The sequence below is a fragment of the Myotis lucifugus genome, unplaced genomic scaffold (genome assembly GCF_000147115.1).
Source record: "Myotis lucifugus unplaced genomic scaffold, Myoluc2.0 scaffold_69, whole genome shotgun sequence".
Taxonomy (NCBI): Eukaryota; Metazoa; Chordata; class Mammalia; order Chiroptera; family Vespertilionidae; genus Myotis; species Myotis lucifugus.
The window spans coordinates 4,087,512-4,104,025 of NW_005871117.1; the positions used below are offsets into that span (position 1 = coordinate 4,087,512).

The window sequence follows — 16,514 nt, forward strand, 5'->3', positions numbered from 1 at the left end:
ATAGATAGTTCTGACTATCCCTCTCCCTTCCTCTCTGTAAAATAAAAAAATATATATATTTAAAAAAATATATTTCCTCATTACAAGTTTCACAGGTTGACTTCTCAAATGTTGCCCTCTCTGCCAGGGTCTTTGTGATCTCCAGGAGGCCGCACAGGTTTTGAAGTCAGAAGAAGAGATGACATTCACATAGTCCATGTTTAGAACATTGTTTATTTTTATTGAGGACTAAATGTTGGGTAGAGAAAGGAAGATAGTAAAAAATAAGGAATGAATGAGTTGCTTTTTTATTCCAGTTACCAGGAATGACCTTGAGCCAGGCTCACTCTGGTGACAAATACACTGATTTTAATGTTTAACTTGTTTTTACTATCCTACTTCATAGACCCAGTGGGTTCTTTTTATCCTTAGCACCTTCATCATTAATTGCCACATAAATATTCTCCAGCCAAGGTAAGCCCTGTACCAAAGTTCCTTCTATTTATGTCAATTGCAGTATCCTAACCTTGTCCTCTTTTGCCTCAACTTTCAGATATCCTTGGAGTTCTGAAAAGCAAAGCTCTCTTCCCACTCATTGCTGGGAAACAAAGTTCAATGGTGCAGCTCCTCCTGTTAGCCACTCTCATCTTTTCTTTTCCAAAACAACACTTTAATCCAAAAGCAAACAGTTACTCCATGGTACATTTGAGAAACACGCACCCTCCCCTTCCTATCCTGTATTTTCAGACCAGGGATGTGTACACATGTGCTCACAAACACACCCACATAGAGATAGAAAAGATTGGGAGACGGTAATACACATGGACCCTGAACTGTTTTCTTCTGACTGCAAGATATGGGGAAATCTCGGGACCTCTCTTTCGAGAGTGCTTTTCCCGTCTGCCTGCTGGGTTCAGCTCAGGTCAGCGCAAGCTGCCAATCTAGCAGGACAAGCAAGTCCCATCTCATACTATCCCTCGCCCTTTCCTGACGAAGGTACTTGGATTTCCAAAGCAATGATGGTTTGCTGGCAACGGTGACAGCAATAAGCTTTTGGTTTCAATAGGAGAGTCAGTGCTTTAACTTTTCTAGTTCTAGAAGCTCTTTTTCTTTGTCCTATGGAACTCTGGCACATCCTAGGTTTTCTGGCACTCATGTATTTAATCACAAGGTAGTGCCTGAAATCATCTGAGGATACAGCTCTTTCCCCAGACATCCATTCTTTTCAAACTGGCCTCTGACAGCGTTTCTTCTGCACATTGCTTCAACTGTTCCACAGCTTGGTACCTGGACTTAAACACCTGTCACACTAATACAGAGATTCCTTTTCTCCCGCCCCCTCCAGATTCTCACTTTCTGCAATTTCCTCTCTTCATAAGACAGAAAAATACATCTAAACAGAGGTACATAAATTTATTTTATTTCCTTCAGATAAATTCTTCTTCCCTATGACAAGGTATAAAATGGCATATATGAATGATGAGAATTCCTAAATTTAGTTTATCCCATTAAACTCAAGAAATGGTTCATCCTCACTAATCCCTTAGTTTAAGTTACAACACTTACTGGATATGCAAATAGCAGCAACCATTTTACACTTAGGGAAACAAATGGCAAAGTGATAATCACTTCCTTACGTTACAAACTGAGCAAGTAACAGCAAAAAAAGACTTACTGTCTTGCGGCCCATTGGGATGCAGTTATGTCAACAGAACCTCATTGCACCTGATTTATTACAGAGGACCTTGGGGAGACCTTAGCTCCCACCTTCCACATTACCTTTTCTTTAAGGTGACTTAAAGAAACAGGACTTCTATTTAACTACCATGAACAAAATAATTACCTGCACATGATTTCAAAAATGTTAGGTTGTGCTATTTGTCTTAATTCTATGAGGACAAAAAGTAATTCAGTGGGTTGAGATTTGCTACATATTTTCAGTACTCAGAGAAAAGTTTTAACCAAAATTACACCAGGCACATTTTGGCAGTTAGATATAAACCCAGCATTAACAAGCCACATGCCAAAAGATGTTTACCCCCAAGGCCTCGGAGAAAATGGGTAAACAAGGGCCCACATCTAAAGTAAAGCTTCACCTTCCCTCTGATTTTGACAATTGCCATCTCATTCGTTGCCTAGGAGTAGGAACTTCTTTCATTAACTCTGCCGGTAGAGGAGTCTTGCTGGAGGCTCACCTTCTCTGCCTTACTATGAATTTGGTTGGGTATGGCCTTTTGTCACCTTCCCCTTTTCAGCAGATCTTTGATGTGCCCTCCCTCCCCCCAGGACGCTGAGGAGGGACCTAGGCGATCTGAGCTAAGCAGGCAGGGCGGGGCAGGCCGGTTTTTCCACCCACTCCCTGATCAGCTGGTGGGCGATGGCTAACTTGGGGGGCAACCAGAACGGGAAAGTCCCATCCTGTTGCTGAGCATATGGGTGGTTTCTCTTCAGGGCTGCGACCACCTCATCATGACTAAACCAGGCAGCTGCTTCTAGTTCTTTCAAGTTCACCTGGATCTGAAAGACATAAGGAAAAACAGAATGTAAGATTGGGAGCTACAAAAGTTAGAATTCTATGGCCAAAGGTGAGAAAACAGTTCTAGAACTGAGCTATCTTAGAAGGTATTACCTGGGATCCATAGGCTGGGGACAAATCAATTCTAGATATTGCCCAGCAGCAAAAGAGGCATACATCAGAGATGAGAGTTAAATATATTTTTAATAGTAAAAACCCAGAAGTACAAATACTAAAATATTAAGAGTGGTTAGCATAGAGGGGTAAATTATGAATAATACTTGTTTTGCTTTGTGCCTCAATTGCTTGTATAAACATACAAATATTTCTCTTCTTTAATGATAATCAAAATCATTGTATCTTTGCAAGGAGAAAAGTAGTACAAACTGAATCCACAGGAAGCTGAGGCAGATTAGATAGTATTCATTCCATAGAAACCAAAACACAATAGACAGACTTGGTAGATAGGGACCACAATGCCACCTGTAAGGGATGCTGTAGAAGATGAGGTTGGATAAGTGCCTTTCAACCAGAAGTCCCTATAATCATTATTATTATGTAATGATAATAATTATTATCAGTGCTCAACATCCTGATTGACTTGAGCAATAAGATCAATCTTGAAATCAATAATTAAATTTGATATATGATGTGCCTAATCTATGCAAGATGCTCTGTTAAGTCCTGATGATGAAAGGTAAGTTGTCTCGTGACTGAGATATGTACAAGGAAGGACGGTGACCATGTTGGCACTCCCAGTTTTCATGGTGATTCTTTTCTTACGAGATTGAAAATTCCTTAAGGATATAAATCATTTCTTATGCATCTTTGTACAATCTAGACAGTGTTAAACTAGACGTTGTTTAAGTACCTACTGACAAGCTTAGATGAGGCAAAGGAAATATCAGAGCATTCGGGAGGCAGCACTTACCTCTGTCTGCCCTGGTTTCACAATTGCATGACAAGCAATCATGAGTGAGCTATTGGGGAAGGGCCAGTGCTGGGATGCAGAGTACTGCAGTCTGTCCACCTCCAATCCCACCTCTTCTGCAACTTCTCGCTGGACAGCCTCTTCCAGAGTTTCACCTACAAGCACTCAGATTAATTCAGGACAGCCCTGCAGCAGGAGGGGTGATACAGATGCCCATTCGTGAACGAGCGCAAAACTGGCCCCAAGGCTTCAATGAAAATACTCTTGGGAGAGCCTGAAATCTCTGAGTCTCTCCAACAATAGGAATCAACTCTAGAGTTGGGTGTTGAACTGCAATACTTAACCCTACTAGGGTAGTTATAACACAAAATAGAGGGGCAGTGGGAGTGGTTACTGCTGCTGTCAGTTTTCATAAAATTCTAATGCGACATATCACCATTTGCAAATTTTACCCCAATAGACTGAGAAAACTAATTCTAGTTAATATTATGCATGCTGAAATATTTAGGGAGAAGTGTACTGTCTGCAATCTGTGCATCAAAAAATAAGGAGGATCGATGGATGGACAGATATGTGATAAAGTAAATATAAGAGATTATAGAATCTAGGTGGTGAGTGTATGGGTTTTCACTGTATAGTTCTTTCAACTATGCTGCATGTTTGAAAGTTTGCCTGTAAAATATTGGGAATTTATAATGCCAGGGGTCGTTTTCTTGACATGACAGGGAAGAAGGTGCTTGAGGCTCCAAGCACTGTGACAGCAACACAGAGAAATAACTACTATCGATATGCTGTCGTGTCTCTAAACTCCTTACCTATGTCACAGAAACCCGCCAGGGCAGAATACATTCCCTTGGGAAAGGAACTCTGGCGGGCAAGCAGGCATCGGGTCCCATCTGACACCAGAGTGATCACCACGGGAGCCATCTAGGAAAAGGGGATGGCAACTTAGGCAGTCGGGCTATGGCGCCTGGCAGGAGGATGGAGGGATGAATCACTAAGGAAAGCCTTGTATCGTACAGCCTCCATCCCCGGGACAGCCGCACAGCTTCGTGGACTCACCTGCGGGTAATAGATGATCTTATTGGAAGGGCACACACGCTTGCTGCCAGCCGCATTCTTTTTGGTGGGCTGCCCACTTCTGCTGCAGAACTGATGCGCATCATGCCAGCGGAGGAGAGCCTGCGCCTAGGAGTGCGAAGGTGGGCGTGGTTTCGATTAGGGAATGTGGGGCTCATCTAGGACAGTGCTGGGCAACTCAGGGGGAAATGCCAGTGCCTTTTCAGTTCCCCTATTCTAAATGGTTTATTAACTGTCTAAACTTGAAAATAAGGGAACTATTGAACATAGTCCTCCATCATCTGAAACATGAATAAAAGAAAGTATAGTTCAAGTATATTATGAATTATTTTAAAAATATGTAATATATAAAGTATTAAACACTCCATGTACCTATGACCCAGTTTAAAAATAAAACATTTCCAATATGAAACATTCCAACATGTATTCCTCCTCAATAAAGTTGGGATGTTTTTGCAAATAAAAAATGTTTAGAGATATCTCTAAATTAAATGGATAATCAAAAGCCCTTTAGCAAGTGAAGTGTAAAGCTGTGAGGATGAGTCAAAGCAATAAAAAATAATTTCTCATAGGAAAAATAAAATGCATGTGACATGCTGTGGGTCACTGAACATGTTTAGGAGGTTGATAGATACCACAGATCGGCATGTCCTGAGGGGAACGTGTTCCTGGTGGCAATCCTGCCAAAGACAGGGCGACAGAAAGGAACAAGCACTCTCCCCACAGCACACTGTCCTGCCACGGTTTGTAGGAAGAGCTAGAATCTGCAAAGGAAGAAATCGAGCGTGGCTCTCGCTTGTGCATGCATTTGCCCTTACGCACTGCTTCACTATTTCCTACGAACTGAGGAATCGGCACCTACCGTGGACAGCAAGGAGGCATCCTTCATGTTCAGCCGAAAGAGAGCCTTCCGCAGCTCAATGAAAGACCCCTTGAGCTCCGTCTCCATTTCAGGTTTCTGTAAGGAAGCTAGGAAGTTAGAAAAGAGAATGAAATGAAACAAATGTCAAACTGCCTCAGGGCCCCTCCTCAAGTATATCTGTTAGAACAGTGTTTCCCAAACTCGCCTAATAAGACTCAACTAGGAAAAATAAAAAATATACAGATTCTCAGCCCTGGCCGGGTAGCTCACTTGGTTAGAGCGTCATCCCCGATACACCAAGGTTTTGGGTTCAATCCCCGGTCAGGGCACATACAAGAATCAACCAATGAATGCATAAATAAATGGGACAACAAATCGATGTTTCTCTAAAATCAATATATAGAGTGTCCCCAAAAAAGTATACACACTTTAACAGCTGATAGTTCACATTTGGAAAATGAAATGTATTCTAATAAACACTGCCTTTATAATTATTCAAAGTGTGTCCCCCCAAAATGTATACACACTTTGAATAATTATAAAGGCAGTGTTTATTAGAATACATTTCATTTTCAAAATGTGATAGAAATTAGCTGTTATTGTGTATACATTTTGGGGGGACACCCTTTATATACAGGCTTTCAAGCCCCCACGTGGAGATTCTGAACAGCAGGTGAGTGAGGCCAGAAATCTTTATTTTTTAACAAGTACCAGGTGATTCTCATATTCAGGCAAATTTGGGAAACAGCATAGTGCTATTTCACAAGATTGTCTTCAGGCAATAAGAACAGTTGTACTAGCCACACAGTCTCCCTGGAAAAAAGATGAAATGGGACCTCTAAACTCTCTGAACCCCACCCAGCATCATTACATTCGCATCCACACCCTGAAGAGAGAAGAAAGGCCTGATAGGAGCCATGAGCCTACAGCAAACTGGTTCCCAAATGCAGGTCTGAAGACCCAGAGCGACTTCAAGGTAACATGTTTATTCATTTGCATTGATAAGAGATACAAAAATGATGTCATAAATTTAAAATCGTTTCTTATGAAATACGTATGACATTAAATGTATAAAGGGACAGAGAATAATACAATGAACATCTTTGTACTCACCATCTACCTTAGAAAGTATTAAAATTCCTTTATTTGATAGTAGATGGTAGTGGGTTTTTGTTTCTTTTCCAGAGAGGAGGGGCAAGGGAGAGAGAGAGAGAAACGTCAATGAGAAAGAATCATTGATCGGCTACCTTCTGCACTGGGGATCGAGCCGCAACTGAGGCATGTGCCCTGACCGGGAATCGAACCATCACCTCCTGGTTCATAGGTCGCCCCTCAACCACGAGCCACGCCAGCTGGGCGATGGTAGTGCCTTTTTATGTTCTAACTTAAAATACAAAGTTGATAATATTTCTGTATTCCAAAATTTTTAAATTTTATTTTACTCTCAAGTAAAATCACAAAGTCTGAGAACCACAGGGAAATACCCATTAGGAAAAATGTGTACCATTGACAGAAGAGGAGCTATTTAGACCTAGATCCAGAGCAAACCATGCTTCATGCTGTTCGGAGCATCCAATCAGCACAGAATCTTCTATTCTTTGTGCATCCTGTCCAAACCTAGCCAGGAGCTTTTCCAACTCTAAGAAACAAAAGAAGGGAAAAAAAACAAGAGTTTTAATTAAACCAGCAGAGCCATCTTAAACTTACCGGAGAGCAGACACTCCAGCTTGAAGTAGGTACACCTGGCTTCCAGTCGCTGCCCTGCAGCTCATTAGCTATGTAAACTTGGTCTAATCATTTAACCTCTCTAAGCCTCCGTTTTCTCATCAGCAATCTGAGGAATTTAGACTATAAAAAGAATTCTCTCTGCGTAGCCCTGTATTACTCTATGATTGTATCATGAAAGAGTATATCCCCTACTTCAAAAGATTCGTGATAGTTAACTTCTTATGGCATGGAAAAAAATGTGTCACATTTAGTATGGTAGAGACCAAATCAGTTCTATACTTTAATCTCCAGGTTATGCTGTTTTTGTGGGCCAGAGTAGGATAGTCATCTGAGATCCCAGTATGTGTAACGTAAGTGCTGCATAAGGAGAAAACCTATCCTGTGCATGAACGACTGATTTATTTATTCATAAAACAGCAGAACGTTGCTACATCTCTACATGTGTAGTGCCTCCGAGGCATCCTCATATTCTTCTGCGGTGCAGGAAGCTACCTATCCAGGTCTCCGACCCATGAAGGAAATTCACTGGCAATGTATTTAGAAGTTAGTCAGTGTATAGTGACATCACAGAAAACGGAAAGTTAGTATCTTGAAAGCCAAATCCCAATAGTTTAAATATCTCTAGTTACATTAATTAATTCACTATTAATTTTGACCCTTCTAGGAGAAATGAAGTCACAATGCAAATCCTGGCCAGTAAGACACTGTGCAACTCCATGGAGGCTGGAAATCACCAGCCCAAGGCAGGGGTTGGCAAGACCTGTTAGGCTTTTAAGCTCTGTCAACTCCTCTGCTCTGCCATTATAATGTGAAAGCAGCGTGGCTGTGGTCCAATGAAAATTTATTTACAAAATGTAAGGGGTTCCAATGTGGACAGCAGTTTAGCCTACCCCTGGTTTAAGGCAGTAGTGGTTCAGACCATCACTAACAGTTTCCTGGGCGACACAGGTGTATACAGGAAATATTTAATTGGCAGAGGACTTTGAGACAATCTGGACTCTAAACTTGGAGGATCCTTCTCAGGGATCAATATGGACGGAATTCTGCTCAGTGGCCACAGGTTGGTCTACTCTACTGGTTCACTCTGGGCTTACCTAATAGGCTGTGCTGGGGCGGCAGGTACTGATGTTCTGATTGCTGAAGCAAAGGAACCAGGTTATGAAAGAGGTAAAATGCTCCCGTCTGCTGGGCTTTTCTACACGCATCATCGTCTTCCTTCAGTTCAAATAAATACCTGTATTTTGGGAAATAAAGCATTACAAAACCACATTTAGTTACGTGGCAGCATTCACCTGTCCCTGCATCCCTCTCCTACCACGCTTATTTCCTCTTATTTATTTACACACTGAATTGCTCTGGGAAGGATTCGAGGTGGCTGCAGGCCATCAGTCCCTCCTTTGTCCTATTGCATACCTTGCCAGCACTTCTGTGGTTGCACTTACGTTGTACTGTCTGTTCATTTGTCTGTCTCCCCCAAAAGACTATGACCTCCTTACGGGCAGGGTCTGCCTTACTTCTGTGTCTCCAGTCATTATGGCTCAATTCCATAAATACGTATTGAATTGAACTTCAAGGGTAATAAATATTTACTGAATTGAACCTCAAGGCACTTTGCCCATATTACACTGTGAAGCAAGAATTTACATGCAGTGGATTGAGAGGAAAACAAGTACAGTGATAAAACATCAACCACAGAATACCTAGATATGCAAGCAGACTTCATTACTGCAGACAAAGAGTAAAAACACTATACCTTCAGTAACTCGCCTTCGATCTAGGGAAGATAAAGTGCCAATTTTATCTTCAATGCACATGCACCCTTGTTTCAAACATCTAGCTCCCAGGTGGACACCATTTGCTCCTTATCTTTACTGAAGGCACCAAGTGAAGCCATTACTTGTCTTATTTAGTGAGTGTAATATTTTCAGTAGCCAAAATAAAAATGCAGAACAGAGAATCTCTCTCTATATATATAAAAGGCTAATATGCTAAGTGTCCTTCCCTCCATCCGGGTAATGATGTCACATAGCAATGCCCGGCTTCCTCTCCCTAGCCATGACGAGCCCCCTTGCAGTTTCTTCGGCCCAGGAACACAACTTGCTTTATAGCCAGATGCAAACGCTTCACACAGTAACCAAATGTCTCTGAAGCGTTTTCCCATGCCTCATCTCATTTGATCCTCACAGAAGTCCTGGAGTAGGTAGATAAGAGACTCGGTGAAATCCTATTTTCTTTTCATTAGCCGGAAAACGGAGATTTAGAAAGTTTAGAAACTTGACCCAACTGAAAAGAAGTAAGAAATGGTGGACCTTGAAAATGACTTCAGGTTTTCTCACTGCACAGAATATAGTCAAACACTGCTACAGTTAAATATTTTACCCTTTGTTCTCCCTGCGTGATCTACAATAATAATCTGCTTCGTGTTGATATTTACTGCTGTGTTGCTGACGATTACCTGAAAGAGAAGTTAGGATGCTTCACTGGGCTGGAAAAAGTTTAGCTAAATCAGAAAGCAGGTCTAATTAAGCAAGTTTGTTCTATATCTATAAAAGGCTAAGTTCACTTGCTCATGCATGATACATATAAAACTCTCGCGCCAATCACGCGTGTGTTTCCATCTGTCATTGTCAATCATGAATTTGGTTGACATTTCTATTATAGAGAAAGGGCGAATAGTGATATTAAAATATTCTAATTCATTTCCTTTCAATGTGCATGAATTCATGCACCGGGCCACTAGTATTCTATAATTAGCTTCTATTGTAAAAGAAATCATATGGTGGCAAGTTCTAGGCTTTTCCAGTACCCTCATTAAGGGTGGCCTTATTCGAGCCACATGCGGCTCTTTGGCCCCTTCAGTGTGGCTCTTCTTAAGCCTTAGGAGTACCCTAATTAAGTCAATAACAATGTACCTACCTATATAGTTTAAGTTTAAAAAAATTGGCTCTCAAAAGAAATTTCAATCATTGTACTGTTGATATTTGGCTCTGTTGACTAATGAGTTTGCCGACCACTGGTCTAACCTTTTAATAAGAGCCTTGAGAATCAAATCAATGTTCCTATGATGTGGGGGTTCTGGGAGGGGAGGGGGACTGAATGTGGATTCTCTTTCTGGGCCTTAGGGATATGCATTCTTGCCTGTTGAAAGCCCTAAAACAGACTCTTGGGTATATGGCATATTTGTCACTTAACCAGGAAACCAGGTTTACAGATATTTTCTGTAGGATCTGTGAGCTTGTGTAACCCCAGTAGGCAGAGTTGACTCAACATGAAAAACCACAAAGCAAAATGATAGACACACCCCAAGCAACATCTTTAGAAACCGTTTTTGACTGCGTGATGAAAGGGCTTACAATGATCTCTTTATAGACAGAAGCAGAGGAAACCTGAGATTTTAATACTTGTGATATTTTTAAACTTAATATGAGTGGCTGCAGCCTCCCAGGGCAAAGACTCGATGTATGTCAAAGGAGAGACATGCGCCACTCAGAAGTTCCCAAATAGAAACAATAGAACAAACACAGCTGCCTTCACAAAAGAACAGAACGAGTGGTACAACCTGTGCTTTGCCCTAATGACCCTGAAAAGAAAAACACCGAGGTTAAGGCCTTAAACCTGGGGCCTCACTGGAACTGGAACGAACTGAGGTCCAAAAGTTTCTTACATTTTTCTTAATGAGAAACACTATTTTTTAAAATTCATTTTCCCCATTTGGTTATAATAGCATGGAAACTATAAAACTAAGATAAAACTTAAACTGTTTTTTTCTTATTATAAAAGTAAAAAATAGTCATTCTATAAAAATCAGGAAATACAATCATCAATTTTTTTCAAAAAAGGAAATCATTAAGAACCCCACCACTCAGATATAATACTGTTCACAGCTTGAAATTCTCCAAACTATTTATTAATATTATGTATCTATACATATGTAGGTCTATTTAGTCAGACCTACTAATTTGTAGCCTTTTTTCTTAAACATATCATTTTTACACTGTATTCCTTATTAATAGAATTTTATTCTTTTCTCATTTTTTATTTTTAATATATTTAATCACATTAACATACTCACTTTTTAGACTAGTCAATAATTCTATCATTTTTTGAGAACTGCAAATAAACTAAATGCCCAACAACACTGAAACAAGTATTGCAATTTTGTTGCGTCCTCACCTTGCTCATGTAAGATACTGTGCTTGTGTGCCTTTCGTTGTGGATGGGCACTCCCATTGGCAGTGTTTCCTGCGTGAGAAGCAGTGGTTGTGAGTGTGCCCTCCCTGGGAGGGTTGCATTTGCTCCTGCCAGGTGCCCCGGAGGTATCAGTCTAGGATACTACTTATATCCATTTCTTCAGTAGGGGGTCTTTGGACCACACCATATCAATGGTGCAAATTTAAACCCCAAAACTGTATGAGAGCAGGCTAGTGATTTCACGTTCATAGATATCAAATTTGCCCAGGCTGAGACAAAGAAGTCATTTATCATTTTCCTGTACTGGTGTAGATTTCTTTTTTCTAGTCTACCTTCCACTGAAGTTTAGCTCTTTGGTGGCGGTGGGTACCAGGATTGGAGTTATTTACCTTATTTTCAGGAAACGTCATGAACTGTTATTCAGTATAGTTTTTAATGCCATCATATGGGTGTACTGTGATTTAATTAACTTCCCCCTGTTCATTCAGCCATTCAACGAGGCCTCAGTGCCTACTATGTGCCAGGTTCTGTTTTGTGTACTAGGGCTACCATAGTGGAAAAGACAAAGTTCCTGTCTTACTAGAACTTATATTTAAGTAAGTCAGGTATTTTAGATATTATTGGAAATTTATTTAGAATTTTTCCAAGTATAAATAATTCTCAGTGAACATCCTTATATGTACATCTTAATCATATAACCATAATCCTCAATATAGGATTTTAAGAATTTTATAATTTAATGGGCCAAAGATTGAGTAATCAGAGCTTAGGTTGGTTAACTCACCGGGTCTTAGCGACATAGGTTGACAGCAGCCGATAGCACCAAAAAGATTTTCTCCTGCAAGCAATTCCACAATACAGAGACATTGTCAGGTCCTTAGTGGAAAGAGGAGTTAAAAAAAAAAAAAAGATCATAGTTTGCAATTTAAAATAATGAATCACCAAAAGGGTTATACTTTAAGCCAGAATAATATTACTTTTTAAATATTAAGGAAAGAGAAACTGAATAGGAGTCAGATGATCTGGTGTGTAAATTGCATTTCTACCACTAACTCGCTATGGGATTTTAACTTTTCAATACCTTTATCCTAATTTACAAAATTAAAACCTGTTCTGCCTACCCACTCTGTTGTTATGAGAATCAGCTAGCTATCCACGAGAAATGGGTGCTGTCCTTCCAGATTGGGGAACTGTTGCTGGGAGGTAGCTGGGGAGCCAAGGCCTACATTTCTCTCCTCCCTTGCATGTAAGTAGAGCCAAAACCAATGGAATGTGAGTGGCTGGAGCAGTTAAGAAGTGGGGATGCCTTTTCCATTCTCTTTTTCCCCTCTTGTTTGGAAGATTCTAGAATGGCACACCATTACATCCTTGAATCATTCCATGGGAAAAGCCACCTGTCAACCAAACCTCCCCCCGCCCCCCAGCCTTGGACAATTTGTGAGTGAGAAATTAACTTCTACCATATTAAGCCACTGACATTTCAAAGTTTGTTACAGCAGCTAGCAGGACTCTGATAGACCAAGGAAGCCTGGGAGGGTCTCTAGAGTAATGGAGCCACATTTCTCAGAATATGAAACAGGATGAATCCTATAAATAATAAAAATATAAAATCATGGCCATTAGGGAAATATTTCAAAAGGCAGCAAAAGCCCTAGCTGGTTTTGCTCAGTGGAGAGAGCGAGCGTCAGCCTGCAGACTGAAGGGTCCTGGGTTTGATTCCAGTCAAGGGCACATGCCCAGGTTACGGGTTCGATCCCCAGTAGGGAGTATGCAGGAGGCAGCTGACCAATGATTTCTCTTTCATCATTGACATTCCTATCTCCCTCTCCCTTCCTCTCTGAAATCAATAGTATATATATATATATATATATATATATAGCAATACATGGATCTAAGATATTTTCTATTTTTTTGCATCTCATTGTGAGAGGAAAAAATGCTCTATCTTAAGAATATACAATGGGAGGGGAAAAGAATAAATTCTGTAGAAGGTGGTTCCTTTTAAATTGTGTATCAGTAAGCATTTTATTTCCCATGAGAAGTACATTTCATATTAGCAATAAAAGAGGCAAGAAGTTCCACTGAAATGAAAAAATCAGTACAAGTCAAATAACCAACCACACTTTTAACTTTGCCCAAGGGAAACAAACTTTGGTTCTAAAGAACTGAAGACCATCTAAAGTTTAGGCCTACTTCTTGGTTGCATAATTACGAAACGCTGATGACTAATCCTTGGACAGTTTTGGCTAACTTTGTCCTGGACAAGGGTAAATTATATTTAGCAAATGACATTCAACAAAGTATTTACTGAGTACTGACTTTATGCAAGGGCCGTTAAGAAATACAAAAAATGTACAGGATAAAGTCCTGCCCTCAAGGGACCCTAGCAGGAGAGAGAAAACAAGTAACTTCACAGAAGGCAATATGTGATAGGTGGGTTACAAAGCGCCCTAGGAAAGTATTAAAGTGATCAGACTTGTGTTATTACTGGAAGAAATGTATTTAAAGTCAATATTTCTGCCTCATATTCAGCTCTGAGAATGTAATAAACATTCCTTTCACCTAGAAATTCCACTTCTAGGAATTTATCCTAAGAAGGAAAGGCTATGTATAAGAATGTTCACTGAAAATTATGACAGAAAGGAATAATACACCGCTGTTAAAATAACAGTGGAAGGCTATATATGTAGTAAGAGGGGAATATATTCAGAATATATTAAGTAAGAAAAGCAAGTAGTTTTTGGTTGTTTTAGCCTCATCTAATTAATTTATAAAGAAAAGGCATATACATATACATACCAGAATACATAAATTAGATACGTATTTATTTATATATTTAAATATATTTTTATCGATTTCAGAGAGGAAGGGAGAGGGAGAGAGAGAAACATCAGTGATGAGAGAGAATCACTGATTGGCTGCCTCCTGCACACTCCACACTGGGGATGGAGCCCGCAACCCCGGCATGTGCCCTGACCGGGAATTGAACCATGACCTCCTGGTTCATAGGTCGACACTCAACTGCTGAGCCACGCCAGCCAACCTTTACTTATATTTTAAAAGTGACTAGAAGTACACATATCAAATGGTTATCAGTGACTAATTTGGTAGAGTGGAATGAAGACAGAGATTGAAAAGGGTACCTGTAATTTTTACTCTATACATTCCTGTACTACAAAAATTCTAGCCAGTGTACATACTCCTTTACAATCAAATAAAGTATAATAAATTATAATTCCCGGGACTAACTGCACAATGAGGCTATTTCCAAGCCACTGATTCTAGTAAGTACCTCATCACATTCCCCAACTCCCGCACCCTCCCGGAGCCAAAAGGAATTCCTTTGATAAATTCTTTGAATCCTGAAAACTGTGTAAGAGCTTTCTGGTTGTAGTTATGACTACCAGCTAATCTGTGTGGCCCACTGCACTTGACTGCCTGATGTTTTGCCTACTTCCTGCTACTAAATACTGCCCCTTGTGAAGTATCCTGACCTGCTGACTCATGGGGTGACCTGCTGACGCAAGGGATGGGGGTTGCAAAGCTTGTAGAAAACATGGTCAAGTTCTTAATGTAGCTTTGAAGAAAATGTCAATAATCAAGAGGAAAAACAGACTTCTTTTGATAGAGAATTGTACCTTCACTGGTACAGTCATAAGCCGAGTAGATAAAGAGTAAGTCTAATTCCTTTTCTAAATGGGCCCTTATGTATTTTTTAACTTCATTTTTCCTTGTAATTTTCATAGACATCTTACATAAAAGCAGTATAGAGACTATTTAAAAGTCAAAGAAGCAAAAACGATTTTCTTAAAATTCAGTTTTAACTGTATTTTTCTCTTTTAAATAGATCATTTAAATTACAAGATTAATATCACTACTTACAGGACATCTGCAAAACAGAATTGTGAGAGTACCCATAATATCATCACATAAATGTAACTTATAATTTAATATGTATTTTCTAGTCTTTTGTACACATATAATTTTTACATCTTTATAGTCAGAGGACACTTTTTTTTCAACTTGCTTTCATGAAACATGATATAAACAGTTTTCTATGTTTTTATAAAAGCTTCATAATTTTTTTGGCTACATAATATTACTTTCAAGCATACTCGCACTGATTTTGCTAAACACTCCCCCGATTTTAGACATTTAGGTTGCTCTGATTTTAAATTACCAGAAATACCACCTAAATGCCTCTGTGCTGATATTTTCAAGTTCTTTCTTTAACATAAGTTACCCCAAGTAGATTTATTTTAAAACCAATGGTCTTTCTACACATTATTGCACTTAACAATATTCAATAGCATTCGGTTAAAAAAACACATTTCTATTTCTTTGATCACTATAGACCAGCGGTTCTCAACCTGTGGGTTGCGACCCCTTTGGGGGTCAAATGACCCTTTTACAGAGGTCGCCTAAGACCATCAGAAAACACATATATAATTACATATTGTTTTTGTGATTAATCACTATGCTTTAATTATGTTCAATTTGTAACAATGAAATTGGGGGTCACCACAACATGAGGAACTGTATTAAAGGGTCGCGGCATTAGGAAGGTTGAGAACCACTGCTATAGATCTTGAAAGTGTTTTCAGATTTAATAGTCCTTGTTCTCCTTTTGTAAAATGTCTGATGTTCTGTGCTCATTCATTAATTGTGATTTTACTCTGCATTTGACCATTCTAATTTTTTAAAATATTATAGTACATTTGCAGTGTATTCCACAATTTGATCACCAAAGTGCACTACAGGAACCAACTGCTATATGTATTGTCTTTCTCTGTGAAGTAGTCATTCAGACAGAACCTCAGTATAAACAAACAAACAAACAAAGGTTATTTTAGCAGTCAGGAGGATATGTGAGATTGTTTTAGGAGGAAAATATAATTTCATCCTATACTATTCAGAAATCTAGCCGAAACCGGTTTGGCTCAGTGGATAGAGCGTCGGCCTGCGGACTGAAAGGTCCCGGGTTCGATTCCGGTCAAGGGCATGTACCTGGTTTGCGGGCACATCCCCAGTGGGAGATGTGCAGGAGGCGGCTGATCGATGTTTCTCTCTCATAGATGTTTCTAACTCTCTATCTCTCTCCCTTCCTCTCTGTAAAAAAATCAATAAAATATATTTTTTTAAAAAAAAGAAATCTAGTGCAGGAACAATTTGCTACTTTCTTTTTCTGAAATATTTGTGATTTTTCACTATCTTTGTGTGTGTGTGGG

The 16,514-nt window shown here is 39.6% G+C and overlaps 1 protein-coding gene across 4 annotated transcripts in view; it reads right to left on the reverse strand.

Annotated features, from left to right (window-relative positions):
* Nucleotides 1-195: 195 nt before the first annotated feature.
* Nucleotides 196-16,514, reverse strand: part of NUDT13 (nudix hydrolase 13) — an 18,195-nt gene continuing 1,876 nt past the window's right edge. Inside the window, exons 2-9 of one of the 4 annotated variants that reach the window (XM_006090263.3) lie at nt 12,071-12,162; nt 8,190-8,329; nt 6,872-7,006; nt 5,368-5,474; nt 4,488-4,613; nt 4,241-4,352; nt 3,426-3,580; nt 196-2,496 (exon numbers count right to left, since the gene is read on the reverse strand). In XM_006090263.3, the coding sequence (XP_006090325.1) occupies nt 2,296-2,496; nt 3,426-3,580; nt 4,241-4,352; nt 4,488-4,613; nt 5,368-5,474; nt 6,872-7,006; nt 8,190-8,329; nt 12,071-12,153 (1,059 nt within the window). In that variant the 5' untranslated portion in view covers nt 12,154-12,162 and the 3' untranslated portion in view covers nt 196-2,295. Of the gene's footprint in view, nt 2,497-3,425; nt 3,581-4,240; nt 4,353-4,487; nt 4,614-5,367; nt 5,475-6,294; nt 6,338-6,480; nt 6,500-6,871; nt 7,007-8,189; nt 8,330-12,070; nt 12,163-16,514 lie in introns of those variants that run through there. The other 3 variants (XM_006090265.3, XM_014457140.2, XM_023755114.1) reach the window with 3 other exon arrangements.